This window comes from Ahaetulla prasina, chromosome 2 (assembly GCF_028640845.1).
Source record: "Ahaetulla prasina isolate Xishuangbanna chromosome 2, ASM2864084v1, whole genome shotgun sequence".
In the NCBI taxonomy this organism is placed as follows: Eukaryota; Metazoa; Chordata; class Lepidosauria; order Squamata; family Colubridae; genus Ahaetulla; species Ahaetulla prasina.
This window is the reverse complement of record NC_080540.1, coordinates 254036807-254059448: the sequence shown is the minus strand read 5'-3', so window position 1 is coordinate 254059448 and position 22642 is coordinate 254036807. Positions and strand designations below refer to the sequence as shown.

Below are 22642 nucleotides of genomic sequence, written 5' to 3'. Positions count from 1 at the left end.
TCATCTTAATTGGAAACTTTCAAATGTACATTTTACTTTACCACAAAAAAGGTAATTCTCCTTTGAAACATTTTAGCATTATATACCACAATTTCCAATTACAGGATTTACAAACACCACTTTTTGACACAGCGGTCAACTGAACATCTTGAAATTTAAAGTAAAAAAAACTACCTTCTATATATATTTAGATGTATTCATCAGATGTTATATAAATTATATTAAAAGTACTAATTGGTTGCCATTTTGTTCTAAGTATTTCCGTGCTTGATACATGACCTATGAACATTCCTTTTCTCTGAAAAAAATACATTAAGAAAATATTTTGATTGGCTTTTAGGGGATTTTGATATATCCTGTATACACTATGTGTAGTTTGTATCTGATTATGTATCTATTTATTATCAATGTATCTATTTTTATATATTCATTCCCTGTGAATGTATATCAAAATTTAGAATGCTTTAAATTAAAAATACAGAAAAGAGATTATTTTCTATGTAAAAAAAGTATTGTAATCTGAACCATTACTATTTGTTGGTGGCATATGCATATGAGAGATTATAAAACTTTTAATAATTCTAAAACTGGTAGGTCTAAAATGTGTACGTCTTTCGTAATAGAGAATATTGAGTGCAGCAGAAGCTTTAGCTGAAGAAAACAGAAGACATTTCACAAATTTCTCCTTCCTCTTCAATATCTTTGACCAACACCTAGTGGTAATCTAAAGGTCTGGGGACAGAAAAAACTGGCAAAAATTGCCCCCCCACCCTATGGGAATATGTATATACATTAAATTAAATCTCATCTTTGAGATATTGTTTATCTAAATCATATTTCAATCTATCAACATTCAATGAAATGGGTGTTAAGTTTACTGAGCAAAAAGATCTAACTAGAAATGGATTGTAAAAGAAATGTTATTTTATGACTATTTTATAATTTTTAATGTTCATTTGGCATTAAAAAATAGGCCTAGCTCACTGGCATAATATATAGCAATGTGAATATAAGTAAAAAAGCGTGTTAAAGCCATATTTCTAATCAAAAACTAAGTTCTTAAGTGACAGAAAAATGAAATTTACAAAGTAAGCTTCATCACTATAGTTTTGTCTGCATAAATATTTTCTGGGATCCTTGAAAGAATATTATTTTATTTATATAAAAAATATAGCGTTTTGAGTCTTATACATCTACAATAGTTTAGGATTTTATATGAAATATTAAATATATCATTTGCTGTATTTCCATCCCTTTTTGTTACTCATAATAAACTAGATTCAAAAATTCAAAAATTTACCACAAATAAATTAGTAAATGAAAACTACCATTGGAAATGGAATCAATGGTTTAGTAACACAATTCTTTGCCAGAACAATTTGTACATTTACAAATGGATGTGCTAATAGTTGTTCTCGATGGCAAATTGGGTGGAATATAAATTTAATAAACAAATAAATAATGGAGCAGTTTGAGATTTATCACATACCAAAATACTTTTTTTAAAAAATCCTGTTTTTGAAAGAAAGTAATAGTAGGCAATTTTCTTGTAGTTTTTCATTTATATGGTGGCATATTCTAACTCTGGATTTTCTTTTTTTAAGAATTAGGGCTAGAGTCAGAAAGAATTAGAAGGTATTGCTCACAAGATGCATGGTTATTGCAGATCATTAAAAACAGAATTTACACTCTGAACAGTCCTTGTAAGTATGTTATATCTGTAACTGGAGAATGCAGAAAAGTTCGGAGTACCGGAGCAGCTCAGCCAAGTATACCCATTAACACAGTGAATATGACCACAACCACATACGATTTAAATATATGTCGGTGATCTGGGTTGTTTTTTTTAATTAAGTGATATATAATGGCTTTGTTTCTTACCTAATCAATTTTTCTCCACTCTGTCCTGCTTACAGAAATATACAAGCATCATATAGGCACTGAAGACAATGTATTTTAGTCACAAGAATGAGAACCAAGTTTTTATTTTCTGCATTTATTAATAACATTTTTAGACTTGATCACATTTTCCCACATGGCTGAAATTTCACAGGGCATTTTCCCTGATCTATAAACTATCAAATATACAGAGGATTTCTTTGGCAATCAAGCCAAATACCATTATATTTACATGATTAATGCAGCACTAGCTACAAAATCAACTTCTTCAGTACAAGGTATATTCTAATTAGCAATGGTCCTTACTGTCTTTTTTTTTTTTTTTTTGCTTTATAAGAAAGAAATATAGACTTAGTTTTGCAATTGTTTAAAATCACAGTCTATCTCTAGTGGCTTTTAGAATAATGTGTATGAATCATGCCCAAGTTTAAGACTAGCTACAAGAAATATTGAATGTGGTGAGTGTTACATTTGGGTGACAAATCAATAGCTCTAAGGTCAGCAGAAAGTGGTTTCAAAAACATTTGTCTTATAAATTTGACATTTAATTTCTGAATGACTACAGATTTGAACATAAATGGAAGAAATATATGCGCGCGCGCGCACACACACACACACACACACACACACACAAAGAAACTGCTCTCAAAGGCATAGGCCTCACTAGAATTGTAATGCTGGAAAAATGGTTTAATAATCTAGAAGTTGGAAAATAACATGTTTAATGTAGGAATTTAGTTTGATTTGTTTGTTGTTGTAATATTCAAATATTCAAATTCTTTATTATAGGTCAGCAACCTAGAATGAATAAAACTAACATTTACAACTTAGAGCTACAAGATAGAACATACAGACTCGAATAAAATGTACAAGATAAAAGATTTATAATCACACTATAATGCTGTCAGCAATATTTGAGTTTTAAAAACGTGCAAAACCAAACTTTGCTACTGTAACATTAATTTGCACTGAACAATAATTCAATGAAGACTAATAAAAATAAAGCATTTGACTATGCAAAACAATATTATCAGCTTATAAGGATAAGATCTGATCATTCTTAGCGTTAATTAAGTAATCTTTATTTCAAGGAATATACTTTATTACATATCGGATAATAATTTATAGAAGCAAAATGCATAATCAGTAATAGTTATAACTTATAATATAAGGCCTGCTGAAGCCAAACTATAAACTCAGATCTATCGATCGTTAACAGGAAATGCTTAGTTTTCTCATTAAACCCAAACAGTGAAATCATTATACTTTTTTAAACTTTTGTTAGTTCCTAAACAAAAATGTAAAATACTTAACAGTGTAATTAAAAAGTATGAGTACGATGATAACTAGGCAACTACTCTCAACAATGTTTTTCCCAACCTAACCTTAATGTCAACACCTGTGTGCTTGTGTGTACATTCATCTCATCAAGTCAACACAGGCAGAAAGCCTAGGATGTCTGCTGGACTTATTCTATTTGTTTCAGAGCTGGCAGACAGTTAGATCTTCAAGAAGAAGGAAAAGAATTTGTAAGGAACAGTGTTATGTAGCTATCTCTAACAGTAAAACAGGCCACAGTGTCCTAAATTCTAAAACACATCCATAAAGAATATTTGTAAAAGTAGAGGTGAGTTTATTTGCTTTACTTTTACTGATCAATGGAAAAGTCTATGTAGCTGATTGGATAATCTCTAAAGCAAAAGGCTAGACTGTACTGATAATCACTATATAGAGAACAATTTTCAGACCAGCTAAATAGTATGTAATGTACTTCTGAAGTTTTTTCCTATAAACTTCTAATCATAGGAAATTCACTGGGCTGGAGACCTGTTTCGTCAGCTTTTAATTGTCAATATTTTACGCTGTGAAAGCCTGAAACAAAATTACTGATCTTTTATTTAAAATAAAATTATTTTATTAAATAAAGTGCTATACTCTTATTAAATAAAAATAAATTAAAAACATGTTGAAATAACACTACAATTCTGCAGGTATTTGTTTCTAGTGGCCATTTCTACACCATTTGGAACAAAACTACTTAAGTAATCTGCTTATCTATATAGGATTTCAAGATGTTAAGTCATGAACTTTAAGTGATATCCAAAATTCAGAAAAAATGCATGCAATAAGATATTATCAATATGAATGACCTTTCATTATGAAGAGCTAAGCACTTTTAATGTAGCATGAAATTTATTGAAAGTTCTAATTCTAAGTAGCCTGCTTGGTCATACTCAGCTTAAAGTTCCTAATACAATGAAGCATAGGTACAGTCTCAATATAATAATATATTTAAGACTAATTAAGTTCACCGACAAACAATTCACAAGAAAACTCATTATTATAGCTTTGTGGTCATCTCTGACTCTCTTTTTAACATATCTTTAACAGGAAGAGCAGTCCTGGATGAACGATTCATTTTATGCTTCCATATTCCTTTTCACATCTCTGATAAATTATAATGATAACTACTATTAATGAATCTATGGCTAATACTACTTTATTATATGAGACTAAATCCCCTTGAAGGAGAGATTTCTAGTAAACATGCACATGTTTACCCTGTCCATATATTGTTCTGAAAATACTTAAATGGCTATAGGTTTCATACATGTTTCATTTTAATGTAATTAACTATATAAATGAAAAGACTAACTATATGCATACTTTTTGAAAGATTCTTGATGAAATTATGAATACATTTCTATAAAATACTGCTCAAAATATATCTGCATTTGCAAGTTTCAAAATATATCTCTAATCTAGAAACACAATATCCAGGAAAATATATTTCAATACTCAAAATTACCAAATTTATCTCTTTAAAAGAACTGAAAATAGAATTCAGATGTTTTACGTACAATATATAAATCTAGATTCCTAAGTCATAGATATTAGTACAAAGTGTTTAAAGTTTAAGGTCAACACATGATCCTTAATAGTATCTCTATTATGCCAACTGTAGCTTCAAAAGACTTTTCAAATATTTCAAAGCACAAATGATGCAACCCATTTAAGTACTAAGAATTGTGAATATCCTTGAAGAATAAACTTATTTTAATTCATAATCAGTGCATCTACAATATTACAAATCTAATCATAATTTCTTCAACATTTGACTTGCATTCATAACATAGATTTTAAAATATAATCAAATGTATTTCAGAATAAAATTTCATCAATTTTTACATATATTTATGTGATTGATTTTTAAGCAAAGCATTTTATTTTTAATTAATTAAAATGCAAATGAGCACTCATTTAAATCTCAGATGACTATTGGTGTATCTCATTTAAATTATTGTATTTAATTCAATATATTAACTGTATATAAAATTTGTGTAAACTTTCTAATTAGAACTGCATTATAAATTCAAAAATTATTATAGAAATCTCTAAACTTTTTTTCCTTTTACGAACTTTTTTTCATTCAAATTAATTCACAATATCCTAACTTTTTTATGGCCTTCAATTTTAAAATTTTGTACCATGAATATTTACTCAGAGGTAAATCCCCATGTATTACTCTAGCTTAACTACTAAGCGTTCATAGAAGAGTATTCTAACAGTATAAGAATCAAAAGACGTAAAAGTCTTCTTACTTTTCTTACTTCTTATTTTGTAATATCTCTCATGTTAATTAAAACTCCAATGAAGAATTAAGACGGATGGGCTTTGAACTTCCAATGATAAAACATAAATTGCAAAAATGCATTAAATTCTAGAATTTGTCTTTAAAAAAGCCTTGTAGTAGGTCAAATGAATGAACAACTATGGCAAATATATATAATTTTATTATATTCTATTTAAGAATAGAAAATCTAGTTCATACATTTTAATACAGCAATATGGTAGGAAATGTATCATTCCATCAACCACATGTTACTTTGATAAAGTTCTATAACCCACTACTTTCTGGTATTTTAAAATACATATGTACATGTCTGTTTCTCTGCAGTCATTAAAAAGGTATTCACTTATACAATTGGTTTCTGGGTTCATTGGTTTAAATGTTCAAGTTCTGACCTCATTGTCCTAGGGATTATTTATATTGAAGTACTGCACTACATTACATGTTTAATTGATACCACAACAGGCAGAGAAACAAAACAGTTAATACTGTGCTTTGATTTAAGCAAAGGAGCAACATGTGCAAGTCATTTGGTCAAATTCAAAGCAGCAAATATTTCCGCTTTCACAAGCAAAGTAGGCAAATTCAGTTTATTATTTCACCACCTTTGACAAATGCATATTTCAGCATGTTATTTTTATTCTATGATATAACACTCATAATTTTAAAAAAAAGACAAATTCTCCCAAAGTTCTCTACCTTTTACAAAATTGTCTGATTTTAGTTGAAATATTTTTGGCTAGGTTTTTTTTTAATAAGATGAGAAGATGTGCCAAGGTTTGGAAGTACAACAGTAACCATCAAGGAAATTAATTTACAGGAACACTATTCATTGCTAATCCTCAAGTACTGTTTTACTTAAAACAATACATTAAAATTAACTTGATGAACAGCCAGTTAAACTTGATGTACTTAAAAACAAAGTTTTTACCTTTTCTTTTTTACTTTGGCAATGTCTACTTTCTCTCAACCATCAAACACAGTAAAACAGTTTTTGGCAAGCACTACCAAACTATTTTAAAACATTACCTACAACAACAACAGAATCAATACGCTGCAGTATTCTGAATACTGAATACAAAGTTAACGTAAGGTAAAAATATCCATAAACCTAGATTAGTCCAATAAGGTTTAAGAAAAGCAAAACAAAAATCCTACTGAAGTAGATTTGAACAATTTCTTTGCATTTTAACAAGCTGACACAATACTCAGGTGCCTCATTTATGCACAAACAGCAATGGAAGGATTGTTATTATCAGCTAATGAAAAACAAGAAAAATGCCAGGGGTAAGCAGACCCCTAAAAGAACTTTCTAATTCAATTGCATTATTCACTGTAGAATTGTTACAAGAGAATTAAGAAACGTTTTTCTTTTAAGCAAAGAAAACAAAGAAGCAACAGAAAAGTTGTTTTTTACACAATGTCAACTGAACGTTTTATATAGAGGATGTTTTGTTCAGTGACATAAAGCATATTCTGTTATTGAATATATATATATATATATTTAAAATATATATATATATATTCAATAGCAGAATAACCTTAATTTCATCCACTTGGCAAATGATGCTAAATCATCAGCTACAAAGAGGACACTTTACTTTTGCCACTGTGAGAACATCACCAACTACTACTGCACGTGAATGCATACTCTTGACAGCATGAGTCACTCCGCTGTGGAAAGCCTTCAAGACCAAGGATCATCTGAACGCTGGGCAAGGCGGGAGAAGGTGCTCTTTATTCCTTTAAGTCTGACTTAAACAGCTTACTCCAGACTAACCCTGTTAAATAAAGAGAAAACTGAACCCGAGGAGGAAGAGCAACAGTTCTGCTTTCTAGAGCCCTCAGAACAGGTGTTACGTGTAACTGGAGTCTCCCCGCTGCAGCCCAGGGCGGCTACAAATATAAACACAGCTTAATATTTTAAACCTAAACACACTTCAGACTGACATAATCTCAGAGCGCCGCGGTAATTCTAGCTGCGCTGCCTCTTCAAAATTTCCCGAGTGTGATTTTTTTTTTCCTTCCCCCACTGGTAACATTTGTTACCCATCAAGCAGAAAATAACCCAAAATAACCCAAAATAACCGGCCCTCCACAGGATCGCGCGCACAGGCGCGCGCGGATGCCCTTTCAGGACTTTCAGAGTCCCACCTACATTCGCTTTCGCGAGTGATTTCCCGGCAGGTTACGGGTGATCTAAGGAGACATTTTTTTTGCCGGCCGTACAAATAGGTCACTAGGGGGAAATTAGCTGGAGTAACCGAGAGAAGAGAGGTCCAAGGCAATGCCTTTTAGAGCTGCCTGGGCTGACGGCTACGAGAAAAAAGTTCGCTCTCTTTTTACAAACAAGTGAATCCCCTCCACCCGTCGACACCCACTTACGCGTACTTGAGGGGGCAAAGCCGTTGGGAGCGTCCGAAAGAGAGGTCTCGTTTGGCCGAAAGCACTCCTTTGAAAGAAGCACCGGACCCCGACAATGCTGCCGTGCCACCAAACCCCTCAAGACTGCGCCGGTGCTAAAAGTGCGCCGTCTTCCTTCCTTACCTGGGATTGGTGCTGTTCCAGTAGACGGCATAGCGATCGGCCACCGTTTTGGAGCTGGGATCTTGGCTGAAGACGCACGTCCGGAGCAGCAGAAAGACCAGCGTCAACATCTCCACGTGGAGCATCACTCCCCGCCACAAGACACGGCGAAGTGGTAGGCAGAGAAGCTGCGAGCGCGTGTGCGTCTTTTCAAAAAAAAAACAAAAAACAACAAGGACAAGAACAAAGGAAAACACCGAGAGAAGCGGAGGAGGAGGAAAGAAAAAAAGAAAAAGAAGGAAGGAAGGACGAACCACAGAAAGTCACAGGACACACACAAAGAGAAAAGTACAAGGGAAACGAGGAGGCTTGAGGAGATCCCCGCCGAAAAAAAGCCGGTCCCGACGAGAGATCCTTAGTAGGGAGCCTGAGTGGCCCGATAGGGGGAGCTGGGCGACGAGCCGGGCGGCAGCAGCAACAGCAGGCGGCGGCGGCGGCGGCGAAGGAGAAGGCGGGAGGCGCTCATTCACAGCGGCGAGTCCTGTGTGGAGCCTAAGGCGAGACATGCACCGGCCCTGCCCCCGTCCAGCGCTGGTATGGGCGGCTCCGCCGTCCTGGCTTCCCCACCCCTCGCAAAGAGCTGCTCTTCCCCCGCCCCGCGCTCTCCCTCTCTGGGACTTTCTTTTTTCCGCCTTTTGGCGCGAAGGGTCCGAGGGAGCGGAGAAGGAGGCCGCCGGGGAGAAGAAGGAGCTGCTGCGGCAAAGCTTCCGAGGCGGCAGCAGACGGCCGGTCGGCCTCGCTTATCTCGAGCTGCTTCTGCTGCTGCTGCGGGAGGCCGGAGTTGAAGCGTCTGGCTCGCACTGGGAGGGATGCTCCGTTCCTCTTCTTTGGCTGACGGATGGAGGAAAACCCGGCCGGAATCCACGGATCCAGAACCGGCGGCGGGGAAAGGGGAGAGAGGATCGAGAGGAGTTTGCAATCCCAACCGACTCGCTTCTGGAAAGGGGCGCTCGGAAAAGAGAGGACGAGAAGCGGAAAGTGGGAGAAAGGACGTCTTCCAGCTCTCGGGGCTTCTTTCGCTGGGAGGGCGAGGAAGCAGCTTTTCCTCTCCCCGGGAGGTGGGAGCAGGCGGTCTCTCCTTCAAGCTTCGCCAAGTGGCTCCGGGAGCGAAGCGAGGTCCGAGTCCTTGGAATGTCAACTTTGCGAAAGAGGGAGGCGGCGGTGGGATTAAAATAAAACGGGGGGCGGAGGGGGGGGAGAAGAGGTCGAGGAAACCCCGCAGACGCCTACATCAGAGGGTGAGCGAGGAAGGCAGGGCGATGGGGGGGGGGAGAGAGAGAGGAAGAAAGCTTTCCGGGGCTTGCCCGGCAGGCAGCTGCTCCCCGCTCTCAGAAATCGCCGCGGCGGGAGTGGAAAGAAGCGGGGGAGCGCCTCTCTCCCCGGTCCGCCAAGCAAATGAAAGAAAAGTCGAATGCAGCGGCTGGCAGGCAGGGACCGCGAGGAGCAGCCAGGATTGGAGGAGCAGAAGTCAACACTGCCAAAGAGGAGGAAGGAAAGGGAAAGGGGAGGGGGTCTTTAAATAGTCACGCCCACTTTTTTCTCTCCTTTTCTTTCTTTTTTCTTTCTTTTCTTTTTTTTTTTTTTGCAACGACCAGTTTCTTCCCCGGGTATAAATCGTCAGCAGTCACCAAGGAAAAGCGGGGATGCTCGCGGGATGGCTGTCTGTGGGCAACAGACGGGCTGCGTAGATGCTCTATGCGGGGACCGTAGCAGACATCCTACGTGCGTATGCGGGTCAGGTTTGGAAGCCTCCGTTTTATGTCTCTACGTGTGACCAGAAACGGAGCAAGCGGCAGGCTTGGGAGCGAAAGCGCTGCTGGTAAATCAAGTGGGGTTTTTTGCATGCAGTTTACTTGTGTGGGAGGAGGAGGAGGACGAAGCGCGGAGCAGCCAGTCAGAGCCCAGATTGTTTGCTTATTGATTGCTTTCCCCCTTTTTCTTTCCCTCCAACCCGATTGGACTCCGATCTTATCAAAAGAGGCGTCTCCTTCGCCTCATGGCCCGCCCTTAACACCAAACAGACTCGCCCACCTTCTGAAAACCTGACTGAATTACACGAAGTGGTTTCTTGATGCAGCAGGTAACCGTTTCCGCGGGGGGAACTGCGAGGCAGAATTGCAAAGCGATGCCTGGTGCCGGCTCTGGGCTCTTCCCGCTCCCCCCCACTCCGTAGAAAGGGAGGTGGAGGGAGAACCAAGCGAAACCATTCACCCAGACCTGGGAGGAAAGAATGCGGCACCGGCTGCTGAAGGAAGTGATCATCTGCCGGGCGACATCCGTGGAATTTCACCCGAAATTGCCAGCTTAATCTGGCTCTTTTGAGTGTGATCTGTTTTTAAAGGAACGGGGGTGGGGGGTAGAAATGAGCTTAACTATCTGGTAAACAATTTGCGTGGAATCTTCTGTCCGTTCCCGATGTTGCCTTGCCAAAAAGCAGGTCAACCTTGGAGGTTTGCATAAGATTGTTTAAAAAATAAAGTGCTCTTTGCTCGATCTGCACCTACATTTGCGGGTCTCCAGGCCTTCCACCCCACACACACACTGTTGAGTTGAAGTGCCGTCTCCCATCCTTGAGTCGGCAGAAAACTACAGTACCTGCCTGTCTATGCCCTGCTCTGCCAGCTACCTGACTTCTTTTCAAAATAGCAGGTGATACTCAATTTTATAAAGATCACAGAGGATCCCCAAGGCCCCTTCCAACTTTGTTACTGTTATTGGTGCTTTAACTCTGTCTTATTCCTGGGTGGGGACAAGGCAAACTCAGATGACATGGCAGAAAAAAGTATGCCAGAGCAGGTTAATGCCATGTCATGGTTTGATGCAAGAGATAATGTCAGAACATGTGCTGCTGAGAGAGAAATTGTGGACCTTAGCAAGTCCCATTTCATCAGCTTTGTTCCCAGGACAGACATCTTTGTGTCTGCAGGCAGATGGATTTGTGTGCTGCCTGGCGCTAGTGAGCCAGCTCAGGTGACCTTTTTCTAGAAAGCAATTTTAAGGTGGTGTACTTTTATATGGATCCACCCATCACTCATTCACATAAATAAAAACAACACCCCAGTGGAGACCAAAATCCCAGACCGATAATTAAGGATAAACACTGCTCCACAAGTTATAAGTGAAACTTTACTATAAAAGAAAATAAATTAGGAAGAAAGGGAGTGCAATTAATGGTACGCCATTCAGAATCGCTCTGTAAGTGAGATGGGCAGTCGGTTATAAATAAAATAAAATTAATTTTCTTAAAGAAATACAGCCTGCTTTGTGTCCATTCTTTTAGCAACTTGGGGAAAGAGACTCAATACATTTTAGGCAGGAATTTTCCTCCCTGCTTTCTAACAGCATTACTTTTAATTCTGTGAGAAATGTTCTTTCAAGTGTAACAAAATAGTTTTTCAGCAACTGCCGCCCCCTCCCCTCCCCTGGAAGTCTGTGTTTTTAACTGCTCTGTCTCTTTGCTTATAATTTTTTGAAGCTTTCCAGTTGTTTCAAAGTGCCCATGTTCCCTCTAGTGGTGAATTGTAAGACAACACCTGAGGCATTTCTAATAAGGGATTTTACTGAGTTTATTTCAATCAGTTTGCCTATACCAGGTAAGATATACTTCAATATTTTTTTTTAAAGGCCACTAAGAGTTGCTAAAAATATGGAATAACTCTTTCAGATAATCTAAGACTAGGAAAGGTTTTAAGAATGTGCAAATCTACCAAAATATATTTCATATCATGGAAGGGTGGATTCAAATTATACCATAATAGAAATAAATATAGATAGCAAATATAATATTTGCTGACTGTATGATACAGACTGAAACAGAAAATCATGCTACAGTATTCCGCATTATAGTTTTCCATATTGCTGAAGCTAGTTTTTTCTCTTGTAGCTATGCCTAAGATGGCCACTATAGAGTTAAGCCGGTGAAGTGATAAATTATTAACAGGATAACAGGTTACAAACAAAATGCAATTGTCATAGTTCTATTTTCAAGCAGTTGACATTAAAGAATAAACAGAAGCAGTAGCACAATAACTTTGGATCCATTATCCTTTTTCCCCCAAAAGAAAGTAACATGGCTTTCAGACTGGCAAGTGCCACTACAAAACAATTCATATGGGTTTATTGACTTAAATTTGTTCATTTATCTATTATCTATCTATTAATCTATCTATTAATCTATGTACCTTTCATTATGTGATTAAACAATTATTGGAGCTACTTACTTTTGCCAATAAATACCTTTGACTTTTGCTTATAATTAGAATCATAAGGTACATTAAGAAGTGATTTAGTCTACATGAACATGCATTAAAAAATTGAAATAAAGAATTTTCACTGAGGAATACAAACAAATATAATACAATAATTGCAAAGCTTCCCCTTGCCACTCTGTAACAATCAACAAGTACTTCCATGGAATTTCTTCCTTAGCTAAAATGAAAAATAAACAAAAGAGACCTACTAAAAAAGTAGAGATTATTTTACAAGTCATGCCTTATATCTAGAGTACATGACATAGTAGTTGCTAATAAGAAATAAATGTAGAAGACAATTCTTTTAAAATGGAGTAATATATTCTGACAGATTTTAAATACTGAACATAAAAATGCCTTGCACTGAATTAGTTCATTGATCCATTTACCTTCTATTATTTTTCATTTCTTGAACTGGGCTCAAAATTCACATTTAAGCTATTATGCTGTTTGAAGAGGGCTTATTGATTCCCATCCTTTACCATTTTAATTAAGGATGCAGAATGGAGGAAAGAAAAGTTGAGGGGTACCTGATACTAACCAATTAGCCCAAAATAGTCAATGCTTGAAGTGTTCTTGAAAGAGGGCTACTTCCTTTCGACTTTGGTAACATACACAATAATAAACTAGGCCTATTAACACATGGCTAATACCATTGGGATTGTACGAAGAATATTTATTCTGCTTTTGCATCTGCGTGCATGCAAAATTCATTTTTCCGGAAGGGAAGCTGGCAAAACACAAAAAGGACATGTTTCAAAAATATACTGTACAGTTGACTATTGACAAATGGTCTCAGAAGCCTTTCATTTTGGCATTTATTTTTAGAAAGATAGCCATGTTAGTTTGTTTCAGTCAATTAAGTAGTATCTTAAAGACTTACCATTTTTGATTAAATAACTCCACATAATCTCTCTCCTTATATGATAATAAAGAAAGAGAAAGATTTCCCGTGGCAGCCAAAAAAAAAAAAAAAGGATTGACTTCCATAAATCCTGGGATCAACTCAGCTCTTGCATCCTCAAATATCAACTTGCAACTGCAACTGGATCTTGGTTACAATAGTTATCTGTGCCTTGTGATTGAACAGGCAGCACAGTAGGAAACAAAGTCAAGTGAGAAGGCAAAGTGAGTAAGTTATTCGCCTTCATCTTGTAAAGATAGGATGAAAGCAAACAACTTTACTGACTTTGCCTTCCCACTTGCTGGCTTAAAATCTCAAAGGTTGGAAAAAGGAGAAATTCCTCATTCAGCCCTAAGATTTGCAAGAAGCAGAAGTTGGCTTAAAACAATTTCCAGCACTGGAGCAGGTTCCCTCTAAATATCAGCATGGACTTCTGCAGAGTGTTTGGGCTGCTATGGGGAGGCAAAAAAAACAGGTATGTGTCAATCTTTATTGCCACTTTATTAAAGTAAGAAAACTCTTTTAGAAAGCTGCCTGCTCTGGTATAGATTTTGATTGCTTGACACTGAACACTTGAATGTCTTTTTAAAAAAAAAAAAAAGATGAAGACTCCCTCTGGCCAAGAACTGATTCTCAATTCTTTCGGAATACACAAGACATTTTGTGTTTGCTAAAGCGGGTTTTCAGAAAACGTCTTGAGGGGAATGTTTGAAAATTAATTGTAGAGCGACATGAATAATCATGAATAGCATCATTAAATTTTTCTATTTATTAATGCATAATAAAGGACAAAACATTACATTTTACTTGCTTAATGGGAAAAATATCCATGGGAAAATGGCTTCTCAAAATCTAGAACGATTTCATTTCTCTTACCAAGATTAGTGGGCAGCTAGTTGGGAGCTAAAAACTTCAAAGGTATAAAAGTGGCAATTCAGCCATACACCATCTAATCACATTTCTCCAGTATACCAAGCTTCTGTTTACTGTCTTCCTTTTCAGTAATTTCAGATATTGAAAGCATCAGACTTCACCTAGCCAATAATATGAGATACAGTGGGAGGGAGAGTCATATAAGTGTGCTAGGATGTTTTTAAAAGAGGCTGAATAATTATAGATTTGAAGTTCCCCACAATATCATCATTATAATATAATTGGTTTGCACATCTGTTGGGCGTAGAGGGATACATCCAAGCAGAAGCAAAGATCCTTGTCTGTCTCCTCATACGAATGTTTTTAAAGAGACATTTCAGATGTACCTTCATTGTTTCAATCATCAGAACGTGTAGCAGCTGCAGTGCTGATTCTAAAGCATCTTCTGAGATGCGTGAACATAACTGGAGCTTTGCAGAACATGAGTGCACAGCCGTCAGGAGCTGCATAATGATTGGTAAATTGTAAAAGAGAGTTAATTAAAAGAATTCACAAGTCAGGCTTCTAAATGAAAATGCTAGTAACTTTTACAAATTTGTGCATTATCTTTTTTATGAAAGCATGTAGAGTAATATAAATAAAAAAGGATTTTGATTTTACTGCTGTGATATTCTTAATCAGAAGGAGATCTAGCAGAAGCGGGAGAAAATGACTTCAATATAGAGGACATAGCTGACATTAGATATTGCCTATTACACATAAAAGTTTTCTGTAAAAGAAAACTGATGTTATCTAACATGCAAATAATAGACATGACTTTACAAAAGGAAATAAAATCATCCTGACAGCCCTATTAAACTCCTTTTTTGCAAATAAGGATCAAATAATAGGATAAAAATTAAATTGGGTAACAATGTACTGAATGCTATAGTCTGATCTTATTTAGCATATTTACTTAAAGAACAATGGTGCCAAGAGACATTTGTATGGTGCATATGTTACAATGGCCTTTCTTCTCCCTTGTCTTTCAAATACACAGAGGAAGCATGCTTAAATAAAATCAGGCTGCTGATCCACAAAACCCACCAGTGTGCCTTATGGTTATTGAGCGTAGTTATTGCCAGCCTAACTAGATAAGGTTGACTCACAATACCACTTCTTACCATTCTCTTCACTGCAGTTCAGTGTTTCAAGTGCTTTGCCTTTAAGGAACAAGGGCTAATTTTTATATTTATTAACAAAAATAGCTGGAATTGAGGCATCTGCCAGTGGAATAAGAAAAGACTAGGGTGGCAGCTGCCACTGATACCCTGTATTGATATCCCTGCAAGTTACTATAGCTCTTGGCTGTCTGAGAATGTAATATGCTTTAATAATGACCAGAATACATATATCTGGTTTTGTACAGCAAGGGAAAGGGTTAGGGGTCACTGCAAAGGGTTGAGGGACATTAGGACTTTCTGATTTGAAACTGTATTTTCCAGCCATATACTTGGTTTGGATGAAAAAGTAGGTACTGCTGAGAAATAAGAGAATTTTAGAAGAGCATGACCTGAGATTTGGATGGCATAGATTTTTATGGTATGCTAAAGCTAAGGTTCATATGGACTTTAAAAATAACTATATTGGGAGTGTCATAATTAAGAACATGGAATAGATATCAACCGAAATTGTGCCTGTGTGGATCTCGGCACAAGAAGCATAATAAAGAAAAGAATCAGGCAAAGAGATAATTAACACAGAAATATTAAAGCATGGAGAATATAAGATAAAATCATAAAATACCATCATTCCAGACATTCTTCTAACTAAGCTAAACCAGCTACAGGTACCAGAACAGACTTGTAAGTGGATCACAAGCTTCCTAACAAACAGGAAGCAGCAGGTGAAGCTAAGCAAGATCACATCAGATACTTGTACAATTAGCACAGGGGCTCCCCAAGGCTGTGTGTTCTCCCCACTTCTCTCTGTATACCAATGACTGCATCTCAAACGATCCATCTGTTAAGCTACTGAAGTTCGCAGATGACACAACAGTGATTGGTCTCATTCGAGACAATGACGAACCCGCATATAGATGAGAGGTCGAACGACTAACCTTGTGGTGCAACCAAAACAATCTGGAACTGAACACACTCAAAACCGTAGAAGTGGTGGTAGACTTTAGGAGAAACCCTTCCATACTTCCATCTCTCACAATACTAGACAACACAGTATCAACAGTAGAAACCTTTAAATTTCTAGGTTCTATCATATCGCAAGATCTAAAATGGACAGCTAACATCAAAAACATCATCAAAAAAGGACAACAAAGAATGTTCTTTCTGCGCCAACTCAGTAAGCTCAAACTGCCCAAGGAGCTGCTGATTCAGTTCTACAGAGGAATTATTGAGTCTGTCATTTGCACCTCTATAACTGCCTGGTTCGGTTCTGCAACCCAACAAGAAAGACACAGACTTCAGAGGATAATTAGAACTGCAGAAAAAATAATTGCTACCAATCTGCCTTCCATTGAGGACCTGTATACTGCAAGAATCAAGAAGAGGGCCGTGAAAATATTTACAGATCCCTCACATCCAGGATATAAACTGTTTCAACTCCTACCCTCAAAACGACGCTATAGAGCACTGCACACCAGAACAGCTAGACACAAGAACAGTTTTTTCCCAAAGGCCATCACTCTGCTAAACAAATAATTCCCTCAACACTGTCAAACTATTTACTAAATCTGCACTACTATTAATCTTCTCATCGTTCCCATCACCAATCTCTTTCCACTTATGACTGTATGACTGTAACTTTGTAGCTGGCAATCCTTATGATTTATATTGATATATTGACCATCAATTGTGTTGTAAATGTTGTACCTTGATGAACGTATCTTTTCTTTTATGTACACTGAGAGCATATGCACCAAGACAAATTCCTTGTGTGTCCAATCACACTTGGCCAATAAAAATTCTATTCTATTCTATTCTAATTGCAAAAATATTCAGCTTTCAAAAGTTTTCATGTGGTAAGTTAAGAGAAAGATTTAAGGTAACTAGGGGAACGTTTGGAATTGAACAGTGTAAGACAGATTTTGAAGTTGAATTACATACAAACTATGAACATGTAATTACTGAAGTATATATACTTTTGTTGGAATTTGAATTGGAAGAAGAATAAGTGAAAGAGTGCATACTAATGTGACCTAATATACTAGGAACAACTGAAAAATGTGTCTGAAAGCACTGGAATTTACATTAAAATTTAAAAGATAATTTTTGTAATGATGTACCATTGGCAAATGACTCCTAAAAAAACATTTAGTATGAATAAGGTTGCTTCAAATCTACTAGAACTGTGAAAAACATGAAAGGTCTTTTTATCATGTTTAGTGGACTTGTAAAAAATGGGGGTACACTGCATCTAACATCTAATATCACATATCTAATGCCAGTCCAAAATTTTTAATACACCATCTTTGCCAATGTTATATTGTTGCGCACATTCTTTTTGCTGCCTTTTTGTTTAATCTTATTTGAAAATAAAATTCCATAAGAAAATCACACTGGAGTAGTCCATAATGCACATTTATGCATCCATTCATTTGATGTGTGTTTCTTAATTAATGGTGGGAGCCCTAATTTGTTGAAAACCACCTTGGATCAGCCCTGTAGAGTCAACACCAGACATGGAAACAAAGAGTAGTGGAAAAAAACCCAAGACTTAAGGTGGCAATCCTTAGGCAAATGTTGGAATTAAATCACAAAAGTTCTGTTTGCATCATATCCTACGTTCAGAAATAAGACTTAGCTAAAACAAGAAGCGTATCAATGGCTTGTCTCTAAGTAATGAAAGAACCCTGCCTTTAGATTGCAGGGTTTTTGTTCAAATGAAGTGAATTAAGGCAAGGGTCAGCTCACTGGTACGAGATGCCCATTGCATGCCACAATAGTGCCCATGCCTTTTCCTAATTAAATTGCCTCAGATCTCACAGGATTATAAACATGGCTAATAGCAGCTAATTACAACATTAAAGTAGTCATGTACAATAAAAAGCAGCATAGCAGAATGTCTGATTCTTCTCTGGAAGTGGATGGTTAAGTCCCTTTTAAGGACTGGGTGGCAAGATGAACTGACTCCCTTGGAAAACTTTTACTACCAATGAAAATAAAATATATCAATATTATAGACTCCAAAAGTGTTTCCATTTCTTACAAACTATGCACTAACCATTTCACCATTCTTCATTTTTCAACTTTGTTTCTGCAGGCACTGTATATATTTCAGTGACAAGGTTCAACAATACTGCAGATTAATTCATAACAGTATTTTTGACAACCAAGATATCACATTTTATATTGCTTTTAATATCACCATATTGCATATTCTATGAAATAGGTAGTAAAATCAATTTGTCATTATTCATGGTATTTAAATGACAGTATTTAAATTTAAGTTTAAAACCAAGCATTTATATGTGATTCTGACTGCTTTTAAAAGCTGCATTTACATGATTTTGGCCATAAACAGCTCTGAGCACTTCAAGGAATGCATAAATAAGGTCATCAACAATAAAGTAGCTACAGTATGTGTATTTCTCATATATTAACACATTTGAAGAAGCAAAGCCCGAAGCATCTGTTATGTACATACATGCAGCCAAATTATTTTGCTCTGACTCTGCATTTCTGAGAACTTGAGGCCAAACAATTCTATCTGTGTACCATAATTAATTGGATTATATGCATAATAATGTTCCTACTTCACAGAGATATCTTTTTTTTAAGTTAAAAATATTTCACAAAAATATTCCTCATGACATTGACTTGCGTGAAAAAACCACAGAATAAAATGTGGCACCCATTTAGATTCACATTTAATCATTTCAGGACTTTACATATATTTGAATGCTAGTGTTTGCTAATGATACATTATTTATGCATATTTTTAATTTTCAATTTTGCCTGTATCTCTTTCATTAGTGCAGCATACAAAGGAGACTTTGTCTACTTCCATCTCTAAATAAATGCTTCAGTTCAGGCAATTGACATAGCCATATACTTCTGTCATATAGAGCAGTGTACATATTCCTAATCCTCAGTGAATTAACTCCCCAAATCATTGATATTGATCCATAGAAATATAAATAGGTTGAATATCTGATCCTCAAGGATTATACTAGAAAAGGACAGTTCTGGCTTACTTTGATTAAATTCTGTTTTCTGTCTTTTCTATAAAGACAATATAGATAATAAAAAAGTTAGTATTGTACACATTGTAGCCTTTTATATGAACATGCACATATAAAAATATTTAGTTGCATTTTCCTATCATATAACTAAGCTGGTGTTCTAGAAAAGGAGTGTGTATATGAATATGAAGAACATATTGGTTGGCGATAATAGGATATGTAGTCTAACACAACTCTAAGATGACATGTTGGCAGATTTATATTGTAAGCAGAGAATATGAAACTCTGGTAGTTCTCTTTCCCCATATATTCATGTCTGCTCATTGGAATCCAGCCCAAGAATTTAGAACTCAGAAAGCATGCAGAGAAATATAATTAACATCATTGAACATTATCACTTCAAAGAGAATAATAATTTAAGGTGTCAAAAAGTCAGACATGGAAATTTATTTTATGATAGCCTTCAAACCACTTTTTCTCTAAGGATGCTGAAAAAGCAGTTCGTGAATGAAGTAGAAGAGTGTTAGGTGTGATAGGTCGAAGAGAAATCTTGACAGGAAACACAGAGCTAAATTTTGAAAACAAGTACCTGGAGTATAAAGCTACAAAGGACCTAACTCTGATGCTTTTTAGGGGTTGGCCGAGTTGAGAAATGGTGCAATATATACAATGCTTTTCCTCTTTGCATACAGAAGAAAGTCGATGCTATGCTATATTAAAAATTGATGGGAATTTTCTGCATGTAAGACTGGTTGTTTTGTTTCCCTTTTGCACAAGAAATCGTTAAATACTTGATGAGAACTCGGAGGCAACATGCCATGCCAAAAAGGAAAGTCCATCACAAATATAATTTTATCTCAGTATTATTTTTTGTTTGTTTTTACATATAGAAAACGTGCATCAGTTGTAAGTCATTTGAAATCCCTGGAAACTTAATGCTTCATAAATATATAATGAATGAAGAACTGGCCGATGTCCATCTAATTAATTACTGTATTGGAAGCAATTGCTGTAATTGGTGATAAATGAATGCTCTTTCTATTTGTTGAATGATTTGATATTCCAATGTGCTAACTCAACATCAGCCTCAAATATAGAACAAGGTCTTTTTTGTCCACACCTTGTCCACAACTGCCAAATAGTTACTGGATTTAAAATGTTTAGATAAATGATGTGTAAATATATTTCTCATATGTTTAAGTAAAGCACCCTTAATTAGAAAACGGTATATATCACAGACAGACACATATAATGTTCTTAAAGACCAAGGTCAGTTAGCAAATTGTATCTGAACTGTATCCAGAATGCAAGGGAGATCTTAGTAAATGACTGAACTACTATGAAAATGAATAACAATATCCACATAGGAAATTAGAAAGGGTAGGAAACAGGCTAAGAAGTTTCAGTATAATAGGTAGGTAGATAGCAAAAAACTGTTTTCTTATATCAACCAGCCAAAAGACAAATTTACAACTTAAGTGAAAACTAGTTCCAGGTTACTAAACAATAGTATCCCTCTAACAAATCAGTGGTTCCTAAACTATTTGGCACAATAACCCCTTTTCCTGGTCACAAATAATGTTATTATGTCTACGCGCACATGTACACACACACACATACACACACAAATACAAAAGACTCTGTCATTTTACACAACATCTCAGCAACAGCACTCCCAAACTGGATCCTGACTCACAAACAAGCAATTATAAATTGTTCCATTATCCAGGAAATGCCCAAATTATGCTTTTGAAGGTAATTATCCCAAATTTAAGAACTACCGTAATATACAATACAAGTAGGACCTGGAACACACGGATTGTGTTGCAGTCAGTGATCGGTGCCAATTTCTTAGATATTGTATTCCGTGCTCCCTTTCATCTGAATTTATTTTGCCTCCATGCTTCATAATTGTCGACATTTTGTGCACTTTCAGCACATTCTGCTCTCATTTAGCTGCATTGGGTTGTCCAGAGTGATACTGTTTCTGTAATATAGGCAACAACATAATAGAAAGACACAAGACGTAAAATTCTCCTGTTTGATCTACAGTATCTCCTATCCTCACCCTCAAGTGGTCAACATTCTCTGTCATTAAGTATATTTGGTCCATGTTATTAGGTTTTTGGTCTCCTCTGTGGCATTTCTTGGCACAAGTTAAAACCCTATGTATCCCTCTAGGGTGGGAGTGGCGCCTGATGACTACAACAATGGCATTGACAGCTTGAGGACTGAAAAAGTAGAAAAGATAATGCAGCATTTGACTTCTTCAGTTAAGACAGAAGTTCTATTCATTAAATTTGGGGAGTGGAAAGAGAAAGCAAGAGTATGTTGCTTGCCAGGACACAATGTTTTCATCCCAATTTACCCATGTTACATGCCATTGTGGGTTTTGGTTATATCAGGAGAAGAGTGAGATTTTCTTTGTACATAAACTATGTGTGTATGAATTTGCTCACTAAAGTACTTATAAAGGAAGATGAAAATTGTGGTAATCCATTTGTAATGCAACCTTTGATATAAAGAAAAATCATGATTGCAACAACCCATTAGGAAAAAAATATATCCAAACTTCACATTTAACATTTTTGCCCAATAAACAAAAGTAACACCAAACAGCATCAAATTTCTCAGATTCTAATAAAGATATTATATAATTATGAATTTTATGTTTAGCACAATTAAGTGTAGTACATACGCTCCTAAGTAAATATGATTCATAGTATTGCTAATTTAAGATTCAGCACAGAATAATTTTTAAATTATTCAAAACCTTCTTAGATTGAAGTAAATATAAAATATGTTGAATTGTATGTAATTTGATTGTATGCTACTAGACTACAGAAAAAAGCATCAGTGGAAATAATACAATTGATTGAGATATTTTCCATTGAAATTCCCACAAGTTGAAGAAATTTATGAATTTTTATTAAACATACTTCTATACAACAGCAATCAAAATTATTCTTGGCAGTTTACATATTGCTCAGAATAGTTTTCCTGGGGTATTTATGGAGGCCAAAGAAAACATGGCATGCAATAGGAAAAACTGGGGAAAAAAATGTTACAGATGCAGCATCCTATGATTAGATCAGGGGTCTCCAACCTTGGTCCCTTTAAGACTGGTTTTTTCTCTTGTAGCTGGCTGAGGAACTCTGGGAGTTGAAGTCCACAAATCTTAAAGGGACCAAGGTTGGAGACCCCTGGATTAGATCTTTGAATGCTAGCTCCATGCAGAAAGTAAATAATATCTTCATTTTCATTTGCACTGATTACAGGGAACATTGCTGAAGAACCACATATAAGGAGAGGTACGGAGT

The 22642-nt window shown here is 36.2% G+C and overlaps 1 protein-coding gene and 1 long non-coding RNA gene across 3 annotated transcripts in view; one reads left to right on the top strand and one right to left on the bottom strand.

The window, feature by feature from the left end:
* Positions 1-9651, bottom strand: part of EFNA5 (ephrin A5) — a 237005-nt gene extending 227354 nt beyond the window's left edge. The window contains exon 1 of one of the 2 annotated variants that reach the window (XM_058169317.1): positions 8078-9651. In XM_058169317.1, coding sequence (XP_058025300.1) covers positions 8078-8202 — 125 coding nt within the window. In that variant the 5' untranslated portion in view covers positions 8203-9651. The remainder of the gene's footprint in view (positions 1-8077) is intronic. The other variant, XM_058169316.1, reaches the window with a different exon arrangement.
* On the top strand, positions 9103-12487 carry LOC131191299 (uncharacterized). Its single transcript, XR_009153461.1, has 3 exons — positions 9103-9232; positions 9712-9935; positions 10095-12487. It is a non-coding gene; the product is annotated as an uncharacterized LOC131191299 (long non-coding RNA).
* The last annotated feature ends 10155 nt before the right edge of the window (positions 12488-22642 follow it).